The following is a 19,983-nucleotide window of genomic DNA, read 5'->3' as shown; positions in this document are numbered from 1 at the left end:
AAATATGCGAATGCTTCATATTATGGAGCATTTGCATATAGCAAACTGTCGTTTTTTTAATGCAGAATGTCTCACTTACTCACTAATACTTATAATAATTATAAAATACATATACCTGAAACATTATAAATAATAAAATTTCAATGAGTCTACTCGATGGAGGCAGTTTATATACACACATCGGAAAAGTCTAAGGATATTCTTCGAAATGATTGGTTTTGAGTTAAATGAAAGAAAATTCGAGGAAATTATGTATAGATGTATTCAATAATTGTTTATATACTTCAAATAAACCGAAATTTTTATAATGAAAAAGTGAAAAACTGAAAAAAATCGAAGTCTCTAAATTGCGAAAAACATAGTAATTATTCTTAGTAATTTTTTATCGAAAATCAATTCAAGTTTGGCATTTAATATAATGTGTGGCCTCCTCGTTGATTAATTACGGCTCTACACCTACGATTCATAGACAAAATCAGATTGTTTAGGTCTTCCTGATTTAAATTTGTCCATTCAGCTGTCAGAAGCTCCCTGAATTCTAAAACATTTTGGACGTTTCCCATATTTGGCGTAATCCTTCTTTGAAGCATGTCCCATACATGTTCTATCGGATTCAGGTCCGGAAATTGTGCTGGCCATGGCAAAACATCAATTCCCTCATTATCCAACCATTGTGTCACAATACGAGCGGTATGGGGACGAGCATTGTCATGCATCAAATGGAAGTTTTCACCAACAGCTTCTGCATAAGGTTGTACAATTGGTTGCAGAATATTTTCCAAATATTGCTGAGCTCTTAGAAAACCATCAGGAAAAACGAGCTCTGTTCTACGTCCAATGGAAATTCCTCCCCACACCATAATTGTACCACCTCTATAACGGTGTACTTCCTGGACGTGTCTCAAGCGTTCTAAATTACCAGATCGTCTCCATAGTCTTATTCGACGAGAATCTGGATGATATCCGAATCTTGATTCATCTGTGAATAAAACTGTGGACCACTCATTGACACCCCAATTTTGAAACTCACGACACCAATTCAATCTTGCAGCGCGATTTCCTCTGGAAAGTGGTGGACACCTAATGGGCCGTCGGGAATGAAGATCGGCTTCATGAAGACGATTCCTCACAGTATCTCGCCCAATGGTCAAATTATGAGCCCGTTGAAATTCCATAACCAACTCAGGAGCCGTTATAGTGGGTTGCCTTCGGGCGGTCAAAACCAAAAATCTGTCTTGAATAGCAGTTGTACAACGTCCACGTCCTGGATGATTTTCGGCAGGATTTCCAGTTGTTCTGAAACGCCTCCACCAACGACTTATAACACTTTGTGAAACACCCATTCGCTCAGCTGCATCGACTTGTCTCATGCCCCCTTCAAGTGAACCAACCACTCGATTCATCTCTTCCAAAGTTAAATGATGTCGTTCCATAATAAAAAGAAGTTGATAGAAAAATATTGTCGATGTTATAACCCAAAATCGATCTAACGAATGCATGAAATGATTAAAATCAAATACAGAAATTTTAACTGCGACATTCATTTTTTTTATTTTTATCATATCTCCCATATTTTCTTGGCTAGCATATGTATACAACCAAAATTCACTCCGCATGATGATTTCAATTGGTAGTCTGCAAAAAACTTGAGATAAAAGCAATATGCGATTTACCATGCGAGATATACTGAAATATCCTTAGACTTTTCCGATGTGTGTACATAAATATCAAAAAATTAAAGTCAACATCAACCAAGCGATATATAATTGAACTCTCTAGAACTAGAATTGTTATTTCAATTTTGAACGTTAATTTGTATATCTATTTCACAGGAGAGTAAGAGAAAATATCTATGATAATCAGTTGAAATTGTTTTCTATAAATCCTTATGAGATAAATAGTTATCCTACGAATTCCTAAAATGAAAGTTCCTAATATATCATAATCATAATCAATCATAATCATAATCAAATATAAAAATTTCAGTTGGTAAGTGTTTTCAAACTATAAGACACTAATGAGGAAAAATTGTATTGAAAAATACCAGAGTTTCCATTGGTACGTCCAATGTTAATTCAGTTATTCAATTCATAAATCGTTCACTCAATTTGTACAGTTTTGGATGATAAATTATTTTTTTTTATTCTAATATTTTGTAAATTTGGAATCATTTCCAGACGAAAGGGTAAATATAGAAAAAAGATATAAATAATAAAGGTTGAAGGAAATTTTCTTTTTAAAGATACATATGTTTTGTTACTTACTTCTGTTTTCATGTTAATTTGGTTATTCAATTTTTCAACCGTTTACTTGATTTGTACAATTTTGGATAATTTTTGTTTTTTCTGGATGAATCTAATATGTTGTCAATTTCTTCAGACAGTCCTGTACTCCTATTAGTAGGAATTGTAGCCTGTTGAAACTATAGTGTGGCAATAGTATATTGTGCAACAAGTGGGGAAAGTCCAACTTTTCTCGCGAGTGTGGAAGTTTGTGGCACGAGCCTGAAAGGCGAGTGCCGCAAACACACAAGCGAGAAAAGGACTTTCTCCACATGTTGCACACTATACTTTTCCTGCAACTGTTCAAATTTCAATAATTCAAGTAATGAACTTAATTTAAATCAAAATGACCTTAGTTGACAGTAGGTGCTAATTTATTGCATTTCCATAGAAACGACTCAAAAGCCCAATTTCATTGGTCTACCAAGCGATGTGTGGGCAAAGTGCCGTGGGGAATAATATTTCCCACAGTATGAGCAATACATAGTTTTGAAATTGAGAAAGCTATGAAGAATACGCTACTTTCCATAGCAGTTGTAGGAAAAACAATTTTTGCTAACAATTAAATAGTTAAGTGGAAATTACTTCGTTTCATTTTTTATTTTAAAAACACGTTTATGAAAACGGTGAATTTATTGGTTTATAATGTCCGTGATTCCTATGTTAGGATCTCGAAAATTATAAACTTCTTCATTTCTCGCTGAATGTTTCGCGAATTGTTAAGCAATAATAAGCAGCCCACAAAAATCATAGTTCCCTTCATCGGAACTAACAGAGTACATCACCGTTCCTTTCTCTACAGACCTGAGGCATCAACTCCAGTCCTTACTAAATTGAAACTCAAGTTTATGCACCAAAAAATCATTTAGAGAGAACATCAATCAAAAAAATAAAATCAGACTCTATAATATTTTTATTCCAATTGAAAATGTTCTTTCTTTTTCACAGAACAGTAACAGAGGATATCTACGACTATGTATAGAAATTGCTTTCTGTGAATCCCTTTCAAATAAACAGTTTCTTTCAGTTAAATTCAGGTAAATTCAATAATTTTCTTTTAAACTATATGAGACACTGATGAGGAGAAATTCTATTGAAAGATAAAACATTTTCAAAACGTAGGTCTGCATTCATGTTAATTCATTTATTCAATTCATACAGTTTTGGTTTGTTTTTTCTGGTTGATTTTTATATTTTGTCAATTCGGTATTGTATCTTTAGACGAAAAGTATAAATCAAAAAAAAAAGAATCAAATTTAAGGTTTTGGTACAATGATTTCATAATTTTGATGCCTAAAACTTTATAAAAACACCTTTGAGAATGGAAATGGTGAATTGATTGGTTACTGATATCTGTGATCCCCATGTTAGGGCTTCCGAAAATTCTGAACTTCCTCATTCCTCATTGAATGTTTTGCGAATTGATCGCCAATAATAGTTAGCCCACAAAAATTATAGTTCCATTTATCAGAACTTACAGGGCAAATAGCAGTTTCTTTTGCAACAGACCAAAGACGTCAACTCCAGTCCAGTTCCTAATTTCTATTTGAAATTCAAGTTCATACACCAAAATGATTCAGAGAGAACAGAACATAAAGATGAAACTAAACTTCATATGACATTTTTATATCGAATGTTAATGTTGATTTGTATACCAATTTCACAGGAGAGTAAGAGAGAAGGTTCTCTATTCATGAACTTCACAGGTATATTGGACAATGTGCCGCCTATAATTTCCAAACTATCTGAAGAAATTCAATAATGGGGATGAGTATACATCTATTTGTTCGTTCAACAGAATGTAAATTCTAGGCTACATTTTTGACTGATAAGAGTACTGGGGTTGTATTAAAAAAGTAGCCTGGTGTAGCTACAGTATGGCGAAACAATTGTTGATAACAATTGAATAATTCATCGGTACTTTGTTTTATTTTATTTATTATCAAAGAACACCTTTGATAATGCATACGAAAAATTTATTGGTTTTATAACGGTTGTGATTCCCATGCTAGGATCTCGAAAAGTCCAAACTTCTTCATTTCTCGCCAAATATTTCGTGAATTGTTCGCCAATAATAAGAATGGACATCAACCAAAAGATAAATTAGACTCTCTTCAATTTTAATTTGAATTGAATATGTTAATTTGTATATCTATTTCACAGAAGAGTAAGAAAGGAGATCTATGATTACCTATTGAAATTACTTTCTCTAAATCCCTTCCAAATAAACAGTTTCTTTCAGTTAGCCTACGCGTGTCTAGAATGCAAGTTTGTAAAATGAATCCGCAAGTTTCAATTTGGCAAATTCAATAAATTTTTTTTTACGATGATATCCTGATGTGAGGAGAAATTCTATTGAAAGAAACAAAATTTTCGAAACGTACGTCTGTCTTCATGCTAATTTATTCATTCAATTTATTAACCGTTTACTGAATTCGTACAGTTTTGAATTATTTTTTCTGAATACCTGATTTCTGTGATTCCCATATTAGGATTTCGCAAAATCCAAACTTCTTCATTTCTCGCCAAATGTTTCGCGAATTGTTCGCCAATAGTAACCAGCCCACAAAAATCCCAATTCCATTCATCGGAACTAACAGGGCGAATCGCCTTCCAACATACCAAAGGCATCAACTCCAGTCCTAACTTAATTGAAACTCAAGTTCATGCACCTGAATATCCTCGTAAATTCCTTGCACTCTCGTGTCGAATTGGAAGGAACTGAAATTGCAAATTCACGAACGAATCGAACCCGATATTCGAAGGCATATAAAACGGAGATTTCCGTTTCAGTTCCTCCTGAGAGGAGGAGAAGAAACGACGCCATGCATCGAACAACACAACTCTCAAATTTATTTCTGCCCACAATCGTTGCCGTATAAATCGGTCAGTTACCTCAATTTCGCTAAGGGCGATAGGTTTGTACACGACCTATGATGCAAAGCGTACCACCGAGGCAACACATCATGCTTCGAGTGGAAACAATGGCGATTTAACAACCGGGATCTGCGACGATCGTTGACATTCAGGTATACAGGGTGGCGCAAGGAACGCGTCTTTAACGTTTCTAGTTTTTCACAGGACGCTACTGGTGGATTTTGATTGGAATGTCGAAATCAAAAATCGCTTTTTAAGTGTTAAAAAAGCTGCTCGGTGACGTTCATTAGAAAGATTGCCGATAAGCTTGATGAATTGTAATGTTAAAAAATAATTGGCGCACACCCATGCTAAATCCTTCAAATTCGTATTCATATCAGTTGTATATAAATTCGATATTTGAATGACAACTTATTCTACACTCTGTGCAGAAATCCTACAAATTTATTATCGATTGATACGTTAATCGATAATAAATTAGTAGTATTATCGATTAATTCGTTTATAATCGGTACCTCACCATAGTTACCATGATGTGGGGAAGGGAGGAGTACCGATTACTAACGTATCAATCGATGGTACTACTAATTTATTAAGGATTAACGTATCAATCGATAATACTACTAATTCATTATCGATTAATACCTTAAAAATCGGTACCTCTCCCTTCCCTTACACTCACCTCATTATGGTGAGATAACGATTATAAACATATCCATCGATAGTACTACTAATTTATTATCGATTGATACGTTAATAATTGTTACCTCACTACTATGGCGAGTCCCCTGACCATAGTAACTATGGTGAGGTACCGATTTTCAACGTATCAATCGATAATAAATTAGTAGTGTTGTGTTATCGCCTGATACGTTTATAATCAGTACCCCTCTCTTTCCCTCACTATAATACCTATGGTGAGGTATCGATTTCAACTTATCAATCGATAATAAATGATATCTCGCCATATGCACTAAACCTCATCATAGGCACTATAATAAGGGAAAGGGAGAGGTACTGATCAATCGACTATACTAATTTATTATCTATTGATACGTTAATAATTAATACCTCAGTACTATGGTGGGTCCCTGACTATAGGAACTATGGTGAGGTTCCGATTTTTAACGTATCAATCGATAATAAATTAGGTAGTAGTGTTAGATTGAAAAATTTGTAATCGGTACCCCCCACCCCTACTTTTCCTGACTGTAGTACCTATGCTGAGGTACCGATTTTTAACGTATCAATCGATAATAAATGATGTTAATAATCAGTACCTCACAATAGGTACTTTAGCCTGGAAGAGGGAGGGGTACCGATTGTAAACATATCAATCGATAACACTACTAATTTATTATCGATTGATACCTCAAAAATCGGAACCTCACCATAGTTACAATAGTTACTATGAGGTACCTATTATTAACGTATAAATCGATAATAAATTAGTGGTTATAGTATTTATAGATTATGTTTTCGATTGATACTTTTATAATCGGTATCTCACTACTATGGTGATTCCGCTGACTATAGTAACTATAGTGAGGTACCGAGTTTTGACGTATCAATCGATAATGAATTAGTAGTGTTATCGATTGATACGTTTATAATCGGAACCCCCCTTTCCCTGACTATAGTACCTAAAGTGAGGTACCGATCATTAACGTATCAATCGATAACAAAGTAAAAGTATTATTTATTGATACGTTAATAAATCGGTACCCCTTTCTTCCCCTGAATCGATATTGAATGAAAAGAATCCCACCACTGATCGTATATCGCTATTTTACCGCTCCTCGCATCTCTAAATACCGTAAAATATTTGTTTTCTTTTCAGATATTTGTAAGTGTTGGCTGTTCATTGGAACACATAATGGAAGCCTTTGTAGATTATCTTTGTCTTCTGACATAATCACTGAATTATCAGCATAATATACTTTTTTTATATTTTCGCTTCTCATTCGGCATCCTCTTCCAGTTTGCTTCACGTCTTTCATTGTCTCATCTATTTTGATGCTGAACAAAATCGGGCTGAGGCTGTATCCTTGTCTGATCTTGGTTGTCACAGGAACTCTCTTGCATATCTAAAATTATTAGTATTCATGTTTTCTATTACCTTTATTATGTTGGGGTGAATCTTCCTTTTCTTCAGTAGAGCTGTGATATCATAAAGAAAGTTTTATTGAACTCTGTAGCCTTTTCCGTCATTTGGAGGATCACAAATATAGTACATATAGCAGAACTGTTGCTCCTGAATCTCTGTTGAAATTTTAGAGAAAAATTTCTGTATAACACAGGGTTAATTTTTTCTCCATTCGGTTTGGGTAACAAAAAAAACCCATCTTTGCTCTGTGACCTCCCACATGCAGACCAAACCCAACTCATCACGTACTTCATTTTCGAATAAATCAAATCTACGGCCGCTCATTCCAGCAATCAATCTTCATTCTCGCTCTCTCCCAAGGAACAATACCGACCACGCCGTGAAAATTGACCGTTGCCGGTCGCCTCCTATATGTAATTTTCGAAATAATCCAGATGGGCGCGTAATTCACGGTTGATATTTGCCAGAAACCGCAGCGACCACGGTCGAAATTATATCGATGCCTTTCGGGACGCCGCGGCAGGGAAATTTGTTCTCTGGTTCGGAATGAAACGACTCTGTGCTCCAGCGCGATAACTATAATTTCGGAATGAATTGATTTTATGTGCGGGTTTTGATTGCTTTTAATTACGACTTCTGGGTGGGAGGTTTAAGTGCATATGGTGAGAGCGGGTTTGGATTATACAGGATGAATGATATTTTGGTACTGGTGATTTTTCAACTGTTTCTTGGTTGATTTTTGGGTGCAGAATACGAAATATCTCTTAGATTCACGCCGGCCGGTTTCTGAAAGGCCTACCAACGTAGAATCCAACTTAACTGTTGTCAGTTCTATGGTCGAGCGTCATTTAGGTTGCTGAAAGTAAGGTTAACTCATTTTATTTGAACATTCTGGGAGTTGACACAGTGGTCAAATATTACACGTGAATTATACTCCAAGCGTCATTTCGGGGTTCTGAAACTCGTTTTAATTTTATTTTCAAGTTAATAGCTCCAGATAACATAGATAAGTTAATTTTACTCTGTACAACATTTCAAAAACTCTAATGTATTGGACATTGCTGTAAAGTTGAATGTAGTATTAGGTGAACAAAGTTTCGATCAGTCTTTAAGAAACCGGGAGTCAGTCTATTAGAGAGATTCTTTGAATTTATACTTTTAGGTCTGAACTATTGCTTTGTCAACATAACGCCATCGAAATATCGGTCGATTTGTGCATCATAAAGTTATTCTCGATTTCAGCTTACGAGCCAAATTCTCGTCATTTGCGAGATGTTCTAATTTTCTACATTAATATGAAGCAATCTGTGGCTGAGGCTTATCGAAAGCTCTCAAATACCTTTGCTGAGGCCGCTATTAGTGAAAGAACCTGCCGAGGCTTCAAAGCTTCACGAATATTGATTTTGACCAGCATGGCGGTGAAAGAGAGAAGGTTTTCGAAGATTGGAGGCATTACTAGATAAAGACTGGTGTCAAATGCAACAAGAATTAGCAGGATCATTATTGGAAGTAACGCAACAAGCAATTTCAAAAGCCCTGAAAGTCATAGAAATGCTTCAGAAACAAGGAAATTGAGTGCCGTACGAGTTGAAGCCGAGAGATGTTGAACGGCGTTTGTTTGCTTGTGATCAGCTGCTTGTAAGGCAGAGACGGAAGGGATTCCTAGATCGCATTGTGACTGGAGAAGAAAAATGGGTCCATTACGATAATCTCGAGCGCAGGAGAGCATGGGGATATCCGGGCCATGCTTCCACGTCGACGGCCAAACCGAATATTCACGGTTCCAAAGTAATGCTCAGTATTTGGTTGGACGAGCTCGGCATAAAGTATTATGAGTAGGTAAAATCGACTGAAACAATCACAGGCGATCGTTATCGAACACAATTAATGCGTTTGAGCCGATCATTGAAAGACAAACGCCCGCAATACAACGAGAGACAACGATCAATGGCACACGACCTAGCTGACCAGCACTTCCGGTCTTATGAAGAACTGAAAAATTGGATCGATTCGTGGATCGCTTCAAAAAATGTCCAGGTTTTTCAACGTGGTATTCGTGAGCTGCTCGAAAGATGGGATAAAGTAGAAACCAGCGATGGACAATACTTTCAATTATAAATGTACAACCACTTTTTTACAATGAAGTCTCGAATTTCGGAATGAAAACGGCGGAAGCAAAGTTGTACGCGTATGTATTTCCATCAGGTGAAGACAGAGTCCATCAAATAGTTTTGAGCGCATCAAAACTATTAGTAGTGTTTTAATACACCTATTACTCTTGAAGTTGACTATCTGAACGAATAAAATTGATTTAAGAGATAATGTGTTTTAACTGGTTGGGCCCGGAACCTATTGACTTAAATGTTATATGGCCATACTAATAGCTTTTTACACAGAAAGTATTCCACTAACTATCCTCGAATATAAGAAACTTCAATTTCCACGTAGATCTAAACCCTCCATCCCCAAAAACTCCACCCTCGCTGCTCATTTCGATCAATCATTCCGCCAGAACACGTCGCCGAGCCGAGATGATGCCACCAATTTTCAGCCTGGCCAGAGACGAATGGCCAAAGCCAGGCAAATTTAATGGCACAAGAAGCGAACGGTGGCGGAGGTGTCTGCAGATTTCCGCGGACCGGCCTACTTGATTGAATTAAGTGACAGCCTCGTCGTGGGGTTGAACTCAATTAATAGCGGGTGAGGGGGGCGATGCGGCTACGGAACCCGCGGGTGCGCGCACTCATCGTGACTTGCAGCCTCCGAGCGGATGAGTCCTCATTTAAATTTCCATTGAAGCGAGAACCTGGCGAAATTACGAATTTTGGGAGAGAAGGGAATGTTGACAGGCGGACGTGACGTCGGGTGAATAAAAATGTTGGAGGTATGCGGTGAAGTAAGGGGGTTTGGGAGGTTTCTGGCGCTTGTTGTGTGTTTGTGTTGGGTTTGGAGAGCGAGTGCTTTGTTGTTTCTTTACGATGTCGGTATTTTTTGAGATTGGAGGCGAAAATAATGAGGAATTAGTGATCAACTTCAATTCTGTCTGACGATATCTCTTGAAAGAATAAATCCAAAAACTTTGAATTTTCGAGGTTGTTTCGTATGTCGAATGTCGCAATTGAGTATGTTTAAGGGAGAAATTCGAATAGGGGTTCCGTAAATATGGTCGTTCGATATTTTGTTTTCTTTATAATTCAAAAATAACTAATTTCATCGTGATGAAATTACTCATTTCGATTAAGAATAACATTTTCAAGCTTAGTGCACAATTTCATGTATGGTATAACCAGAACCAAAGAAAATTCTAACAGAATATCGAGAAAAATTGGGTGCGATAGATCCAACTTTCAATTGAATTTATACCTATCAATATTCCAATTCTTCCGATATTCTTCCGATTTACAATTAATAGCAGACTCGTGGCGCATACTCTTTTATTTTCGTGTATACAACTTCAAAATGTTTATCATTTCTTTTTTCATTAATAAGTTTGAGCAGTGATTGCAATGAATTCCAAGCAACAGCGTAGTTCAATGTTTTAGTTTGCAAATATTTTGAACCAGGAGTTACAACAAGAACCAAATGTAAAACGAATGAAATAAATGAGTTTCTAATTTTTGATCATTGATTTGCCAAATTTCTGGCCATATGTCTGGATTTACAATCAAACTGACCATCATGGTTTTTTAATACAGTTTACTGACGTCAATTATTTATCTTTGGCAGTTTTCTTCAACACACTTTCATCAATTATCGAAAATAGAGCCTTACAGACTTTTGCAGTCTATAAAGTTTGTATGTTCTTTTTTGTTTCTTTCTACCATACTGCCATTCGCTTGTAAGATGAACTCAGAAAAACTGCAGATTCTTCCACCAATCCAAACAAGTTTTCTGTCTCTAGTAACTTTACTGCTGAATCAGCTACTAGGTTCAAGACGTGATAGATACGTCATATTTTCATTTAGCTTTTTAAGGTGAGCCTGTAAACCGTTATAATACTCTTTCATGTTATTCTTTCCATCGAATGAACATGAAACGATATTTGATTCCAGAATTCCGTACTTGGTTAATTCTGGAGTTACACGTTTTTACAATGCAGGACCACTCGAGTCTTCAACTACAGTAATTTCTAGAAGCCTTTCATAATCTTTTCATCGAATGACATATCGTACGAAAATAGCCAATTGGTATATAAGTGCTTCCTGTATCTTGGGTAGAGTCTACCATAACGTTATGAATAATGCTATCGTGGAAGCCTTTCAAAATTATATTGCGTTTTATCGAAGCAATTGTTTTTATCAATTTGTTCAAATGAAAGATTTTGACAAAAATATCAATACAGAATCTTGCCCATAATGTCTATTCGTTGTTCATTTTAAAACGTTTGAATGAAATAAAATTGTCAAAAAAACATATTTTCAAAAATTTGTTTAGTTTAGTTTGGTTCAGCTGGGGGTCCCCTTGGGCCGGGGCCCTCGGCGATCGCCGACCTGCCGACCTGGCCAGACCGGGCCTGCCACCACTTAAATCACACAACTCACCTATACAGGGTGTTTCCTAAACATGCGGAAAAAATTCAGGGGGTTGTTCCTTGGACTATTTTAAGCATGTTTTGTCCTTGGATGATTTTTGAAAAACCTCTTTGTTTCGAAGATACAGGGCGAACAACATTTTTCATATTTTTAAAATTAATAATAGTTTAAATAAAAATGCGTACCGCACTGTGTTTACTAAGTAGGTACAATTTATTTTTAAATTTGTTTAACAACATTCCAATTACTAAAAACGGCCAGTTTTTTGACTAAAAATTGATAAGTGCAGATGGTAAAGGAATACAGATTAAACACGGTTTTCATTTGAATTCGTTTTGTGATGTATTAGCAATTAACATTTTATCTTTGACTATTATGAATCGCTTGTATGCTGGCTAGAGGTGGTCATTTTCAACAGTTTTTGTAGGTTGAGTTGAATTTTCATGTAATTTTTCATAATAAAATGTTATTATCTGAAATTTTGTTTCCCCTATATCTTCGAAACAAATAGGTTTTTCAAAAATCATCAAAGGACAAAATATTCTTAGAATAGTCCAAGGAACAACCCCCTGAATTTTTGCCGCATGTTTAGGAAACACCCTGTATATCGTAGTGTGCAAACAAATAACAATGTACCAAAGACTTTGTTTGACGGAAATGAAAGGGCTGTGTGTTGCATTTTAAAAGTATATTTCTTGAACACAACCTAAGTTAACATGATTTAAAGAATAATTTATTGATTTGTTTATTTTTTTGAATTTTTACATTTGTTATAATTTATTAGTAAAGGCCTCGGTGCCAGTTTTGTAAACTTTTTCGAGGGGTGAAATAAATGATTCGAAGAAAAAAACCATATAAAATGAAATATAACCATGAAATACTACAAAATCACCGATTTCCACTCCCCAAAACGCAGCCACCCATCCTATCTACCCGAAATCCGCTTCGAAGGACCAATCCAACCTATCCGACATCCTCAAACAAGTCCCAAGTTGCGAATTCTTCGTTCCATCCGCGTTACCACAACAGAACAATCGACCGCACCAAGAAGAACCATCAAGGCCAATTTGTTCCGACCATCAATCCGCTTCAGGCTTCTCGCCGGAGTCTAACACGCGGAGGAGACGAAGACGCCCGCCGTCCTCCGGAGACCGCCGCTGAATTCCTTTTTGAAGCGCTGGAGAAATGGCTTGGGGATGCAGGCCTGAGATGTCCTCTGAATAATAATGCGAGTCTTTGACGAGTTTGAAACTCCGGGAGAACTTTGGGAGGGTTGACAAAGTGCGATTAGTTTCGGGTTGTAATTTTTTAGGGGATGGAGTTTGGTTGGGGGGGAGGAAGGAGAAAGAAGGCGGTTTTGGTCCGAGTTGGAATTGTTCAAAGAGAAAAGTTTTGGCGTTTTGTATTTGTTCTGCCTTCGTTATAGACTAGTAGGTCATTAGCTGAATCCTCTGTCAACAATTAAATGTCTAGACAAACAAATATATCTATATCTCATTATTTATGGCACAATGAGTTTTCGGAAATAATATATCAATTTTAAAATGGTACAGATATAAGTTCGAAGTTCCAAATCAAAACCGCAATCGACCAGTCACAGATAGAATAGCCGCTATTTCCACATCTATCCGTCAGATTATTGTGGTTCAAGTGCCTTCTATTGTTTTCGAAAAACGACATAGCATTAATTTTAGATGAAGAGGAGGTGAAACATCAGGAGGAAAAAAATACTATATTTAAGAGTTTACTCATTCACTTGAATCATATTTTCCTTTGGATTTCTCTATAACCTTTATGCATTGATGCATTAATACTTTCCTCAAATCCAATGCAATTTTGCGTTCAGAATGCAGTTCTTGTTATGTCTTCAACAAAAGTCGAATCATTCATCCTTTAGGGAAAGCTCCAGGTTTCAATCTCCTCAGGAAAATTTGTTGTACTTCGTAGTGTATAATCGTTGCAACAGTATGCTCTTCAAATGGCATTCTATAGAACGCCAACGTGTGAGCCTGGCGACGAAGAAATCATAGAACACTTAGTGAAGAATTGTACAATTTATAAATTTCATGTTCGTTTCTAAGATATCCATTCAATTTCAGATCCTCTTTGAATTTGAAATTTTTAAGCCCACTAGAAATTTCCAATGATCTACTGACAAAGAAACTGCAACACCTAAAAGGAGTTTTTTAAATTTAAAATTTTCTTTGGTAAAACATAGATAGTACAGCAAGAAGTGAATGATTGAATTTGGAGAAAAAATCGTGAAGGTTTTTTCATGTGAACAATCTTTGTAACTTAAATATTGTAGTAGTTTTTTGCAAGTTTTTTAAATTTTACAACAAACCAGCTATTCGAGGAGATCCAAAGTCGATGTTTAGTTGTTAAAATGCTAGAGCACGTGTACGTGGAATTTATCGCCAGTTATGTGAATTTGAAAGTGGTCGAATTATTGGTCTACGGGATGCAGAGTTGTCATTTCGAGAAATCGCTAATCGTACGAACAGAAATCCAACTACTGTTATGAGATGTTGTCATGCGTGGTTTGATTATGTCCAAAATTGGAGAAGAGTAGGCACCGGACGTCGAAGGGGCACAAATGAAGTTCAAGATCGACGTCTGAGCTTTATGGCCATTAGAGACCTATTTGCGACAACTTGATCTTTGGCTTACCGCCAGATAAGGTCTTTTGGACTGCAGCATTATCGACCCCATCTTGTGTTACCTCTGACGGTTGAGCATCGTCGGCAATGATTCGTGGTGCAGAGAACGCCAACTTTGGAATGTGGAATAGCTTCAAATCGTCTTTTCTGATGAATCTCCATTCTCCTTGGGTATATGATGGCCGATGAAGGTTAAGACGACGTCGAGGAGAAAGACGTGAACCTGAGTTTGATGTTGAGCGTCATGTACATCGGACAGTAGGCGTTATGGTATGGGATGCTATTGCACATGCTAGTAGGTCACCTTTAGTCTTTATTCGAGGAAGCATGACAGCGTTGCTTTACCTTCAAGTGATAGTGTAGCCATATGTTCTCCCTTACCTTAACCGGATCGGGAATCCGATAGTTCAGCAAGATAATGCCCGACCTCTTGTTGCCAGAGTTAGTTTAAACTTTTTCGAAGCGATCCATGTAAATCTTTTGCCATGGCCGCCCAAACTCCCCGATCTTTCGTCCATAGATCATGCTTGGGACATAATGGGTAGAAGGCTTGGAAATTTACCCCAACCCCCACGGACTTTCGAGGCTCTGAGACATGAAGTACTGGTAGCTTGAAATAGTATACCTCAAGAAGAAATAGAACATCTTATTGCATTAATGCCGAGACGTGTTGGGGAGTGTATAGATAATCGCGTTGAACAAATTATTAACCAATTTATCAAATGAAATATAAACCCTTCGTTTTTTCTCCAAATTTCAATCATTTACTCCTTGCTATACTATCTATGTTTTAACAAAAAAAAAATGAAAATTTAAACAGCTCCTTCTGGGTGTTGCAGTTTCATTGTCAGTTTGTATATTTACAATTACTTATGATACATTTTGTACGTTTTGATTAAAATGAATGAAGCATGAATTTGATTTTTTTTCCACAGAATTGGAAAATCAAGGCCGGAAGGGTTGAAAGAACATAATTAAAAACTCAAAATTATATACAGGATATGGACGATCCAACGTTTCAGATGTGGAGCACATGAATAAAATCAAAATAAAGCCTGTCAATGTTGACTATTCCACATTTGGTGAACACCTGACCAATAAATGTACAGGCACGCATACGTAGGCAATGACAGGGCCGGATTAAACTCTTTTCCGCCCCTAGGCCAAAAACAATTTGCCGCCCCTATGAGTAAAGATAATTTTAAAAATTCAAATTTTTTAAATACGTGATTTTCGCAGAAGTTGATAAAGACAATTTTCTATCTGGAAATAAAACAATCTAATGTTTCAGAGTTATATTTCATAGTAAAAAATTACAGCTTTCATAATCAAACTAATAATGGTTTTCTTCTTGCCTTCTTTTCCGCAAATTGTTGCAACACAGCTTCGAAGTCTAATTTTTTCAACAATTCAGCTTCAATGCACAAAACGGCCAGAGAATTCAAACGCTCTTGAGACATGCTAGATCGCAAATAGGATAAAATTCGCTTCAATGCTGAAAACGACCTCTCTGCTGAACAGTTCGTTGCAAAAGTGCATAAAAACATTCTAATTGTAATATCGATGTAGGGAAACACTTGCACTAAGCTTTTATCACTTCTAATGAAGGTACTCATCTCGTGTAGAGTTTTTGGAGGTTGTTCTAACTGTCCTAAGTAGGATTTGAAGTGCAAACATTCATCGTGGAGTTTTTCATCTAAATCCTGAGGAAAACTAGAGATGAGATTAGTAACCGCTACTCCTAATTCTTCAGAACTAATCGATTGCAGTTTTAATAAAAAGGAGAATTTCGCAGCAAAACCCTTGTAGCAATTTTTACATTGATTCAATTCTCTTGTTAGAATGTTAGATAGTCAATTATAACAAGATAAACCCCTACTCTGAAGTTTTCCCTCCCACTCAAAGCAGTATGTCCCACTCGAGTTTCATCAGCAGGAACAGTTCTTGTTGTGGCTCTTCTTTCTTCACTTCGATATTTCTCAAATCCAGAACTGATCTTCGCTTTTTCTCAAATCGATCAAATTGATCTCTTAATCCTAAGATATAATCAACCAATGACTCATAATTCAAAACTACTTCATCTATACCAATGCCAACTTTCTGTATTGCTTCGCTCACTTTATCAAATCTTTCCAAAATTGGACTCCATACAGCGAACATAATTGCGGTTTCCAGAGATGTTAGCTTGATTTTCAATCCTTTTGCTCCACTCCCAGTCTTAGACCTGTCCCGCTCATCAATTTCACTCAAAGCTGCGACAACTTCTTTCCAGTTTTGGTTCATGCTGTTGCAAGCTTCATATCTCGCCGACCAGCGAGTTGTAGATAATCGTTTCACTGAAGGGCCAGTCAGATGTTTCATTAGTATCCCCCAGCGAGCAGTCGAGATTGAGAAGAAAACGTAAATATCCTGAAGAAGTGAGAAAAAATCCCGAGATGCCTTACACGATCCAGCAGCGTGTTCTCCGACGAGGTTCAGCGAATGAGCCGTGCATGGGATCCAATATGCCAAAGGAGAGATTTCTTTTATTTTTGCTTGCAGTCCATTATATATTCCTGACATATTTGCCGCATTGTCATAAGATTGACCTCTACAATTCGCAAAATTGAAATTATGCTCCTCCATCATTTTAATAACAGCGTTATAAAGGTCTTCAGCCTTGTGTCCCGGATTTGGTATAAATCCTGTGAGTAAAATTACCTAAGTTAGTACCAAATTATTCAATGAGCTCATAAAGATAACTATTATTCACCCTAGTAAATATCAGTAATTATGTGTGAGTAGAATACTATATTTTATCCACGATTTCCTGGGTAAAATTCGAATTAATCTGCATTTTCAAAAATTAGAGTAGTTTCCAAAGCGATGACAACATTTTCTGCGTTCGCACTGAAAATTGCAAGCTCAAAATAAAGTTCAAAATTTTCACGTGACATCGATTCCATCAGTAGCCTTTTTTTTACCGCGCTGATAGCTTGGTGGTTGATCTTACTGTCAGTCAGTCTATCACGATGCTGATAAGTTATTCACTGCTATAATTCATATGTGCATATTATAGAATAGTCGTGGACAATAACAATTACATTGCATAAATCAATTCAAATTTTCATTTCTATGTCAAAATTATTATAATATGTAATGAATTTGTTATTTCAAACGTTTCGATCATTAATCGCTCTTACTAATAAACTGGAATTGATAAAATAGCTACACTTAAAAACATTTTTTGAAAGTAACATCATTTCAGTATTGGTAAATGAGAAAACATTAAGAAAAAAATACAACTTTTCTCAATCTTACCTAAAAATCTTTCCACTGGTTTTCCGTCTTCTTTATTATAGCGAGTAATAAAAGCCAGTTGATCGGTATGCGTTATATCTGGTGTGGAGTCTACGCTTATTGAATAGTATTTGGCTTCTGTAACTTCCTGATCAATTGATTTTAGAACTTCTGTAGCCATAATTTGGATAATTTCTTCACAAATCGATGATGACAAGTAAGATACGTTCCCTCTGCCTTGATTTCCGTGCTTTTCAATGTGATCAGCAAGAAAAGGGTCAAATTCAGCTAGAAATTCTAATAGCATCATATAATTGCCATTATGTAGACTACCAAATACTTCCGTCGAACCCCTGAATGAAAGTCCTCTTGATGCCAATGCCTTGATCGCTGCAACAACTCTCTTTAAAACTTCTCTCCAGTACTGTACTTCCCGCTTGTATTCTTTAACATGAAGTGCATCTACCTGGTCAGCTGCTTTTTGCCTTTGGAGTAAAATTAGGACACAATTTTTGTGATTCTGTGAATTCTCGTGCTGTTCAATAATAATAGGATTTTTCCAATCATTAAATCCGGTAGATGCAAATGGACCTTTCCATTGAATAAACGGCATGGCAGACAGTAGAGACGTCCTGTGCTGGCAGAGTAAATCAAGAAATCGCGAGTGTGAGTCTCGGCATTTTTCAATCGGGTTTTAAACAATCCTTTCGAACAATATCGAACGCGATCATTGTAATTCCTTCTTGAAGCTTCAAAATCTAATAAATCAATATTTTGTTTAATTCCACGATTGATAAAATTCTGCCTCAACTCCTCTGTTATTTCATCCCACAGAGCTGGATCATCACTGAAGTTATCTGAACTGCCGCTAATTTCTGGAAAAGCTTTTTTCGGATTTTCACAAGATTCCACTTGTTCCGGAATCTCCATAATGCTTTCAGCTTTGTTTGATGTGTTGTTACCACTTGTTGAATGTTGATCGAATTCTTGTTGAATTTCACTCAGCTCTGTCGAGTCCACTTTTTGTTTTTTATCACCTTTTTGTAAAAAGGTGTCAATCTTGGGAATCTTCTTCACCAGTTCCTCATTTTTTTCTGATCTTTCCTTTGCTCGTTTTCTATATTCACAACCACTTTCATGTTTTCTTGACATTGCGAAAAAAAGAATGAACAAGTAGATCTGAAGATAAGTTCCCACAAAATTTATTTATACTAAAAATTGCACTAGCAATGTTTAAAAATGACTGGCGACAACTCTATAGTGGTTAGTTCTCGATTCTGAGTGTATTGCATGGACGGAAAAATAGGACTGACGAGCTGCCAGTGCCGATTCCGAAATTCACGCAAAAAATTTAACTAGTTACTTGCATCCATTGAAAATAATACCTACTAGGGCAACTCATCAAACGTGCCGCATTCATATTTTAAATATTATGCCAGTCCTCTGATTTCCCTGACAGTAATCCGTGTTTTATTAGTAGCAATTACAATTTACGATAGGATAGGTTTTCCACGTTCTCTTTGATGCGCTTAACCGCCGACAGTGCCGACTGCTGTTCGGTTTTAGGGCGGCTCCTTTGATTTTCAGATTACCGAGGGGTGTGAAAAATGCAACAATATTTCTATCTTCCATTCAAAAGAATTATACATCGGTAATGAAAAAATGGGCGAAATTTTCGAAGATGGCTATTTCTACATTTTCGTAGAGGAGTTAAAGAATTTTTTTTTATTCACCGAAAAATTTGCCGCCCCTAAAATTTTGCCGCCCCTAGGCCATGGCCTATGTTGGCCTAGGCGGTAATAGGGCACTGGGCAATGAGTTTGTATTTTCAGCGATGTGTGTATAAAAATTGTGTACATGTTGGTATTGAAGACCCGAGATCCATTAACTCTAACGAGAAAACCGTGTTGCGAGCTTTTTCAATCGATTTGCTTGATGTAGGTATCACATTTCAAATGCCCAAATACACAGCACTCGATTCACTACGTATGGATTTCGTTCTACAGTGAGTTGTTATCGTTATATTCATGAGTATTCATGAATTCATCGGATTTATTGGCAATATTTTCGAGAGAAACTTGTGATAGTTGTAAATTCCATTCGGCATTGGGAGATTTGTGTAGGAATATTAACGGTTGTCATGTTGGCAATCGAATGAGGCTGATATTTTCGATCGAACAATATTGCTAATTCGATGACACTTTTGATATATTGGTTATAATCTGTCATTTATATTTTTATAGATT

At 36.4% G+C, this 19,983-nt stretch overlaps 1 protein-coding gene across 1 annotated transcript; it reads right to left on the bottom strand.

The window, feature by feature from the left end:
- Positions 1 to 6,943: 6,943 nt before the first annotated feature.
- LOC123674057 lies at positions 6,944 to 19,546 on the bottom strand. Its single transcript, XM_045608893.1, has 5 exons — positions 17,759 to 19,546; positions 16,903 to 17,142; positions 16,377 to 16,794; positions 15,814 to 16,213; positions 6,944 to 7,246 (listed from the first exon to the last, which is right to left on the bottom strand). Exons 1-5 carry the CDS (start codon positions 18,348 to 18,350, stop codon positions 6,944 to 6,946), a joined length of 1,953 nt encoding a protein of 650 aa, XP_045464849.1. The 5' UTR covers positions 18,351 to 19,546.
- Between the last annotated feature and the right edge of the window lie 437 nt (positions 19,547 to 19,983).

This window comes from Harmonia axyridis, chromosome 1 (assembly GCF_914767665.1).
Source record: "Harmonia axyridis chromosome 1, icHarAxyr1.1, whole genome shotgun sequence".
NCBI lineage: Eukaryota > Metazoa > Arthropoda > Insecta > Coleoptera > Coccinellidae > Harmonia > Harmonia axyridis.
Note: the sequence above shows the minus strand (reverse complement) of the source record. Positions and strands in the feature narration are given on the sequence as shown.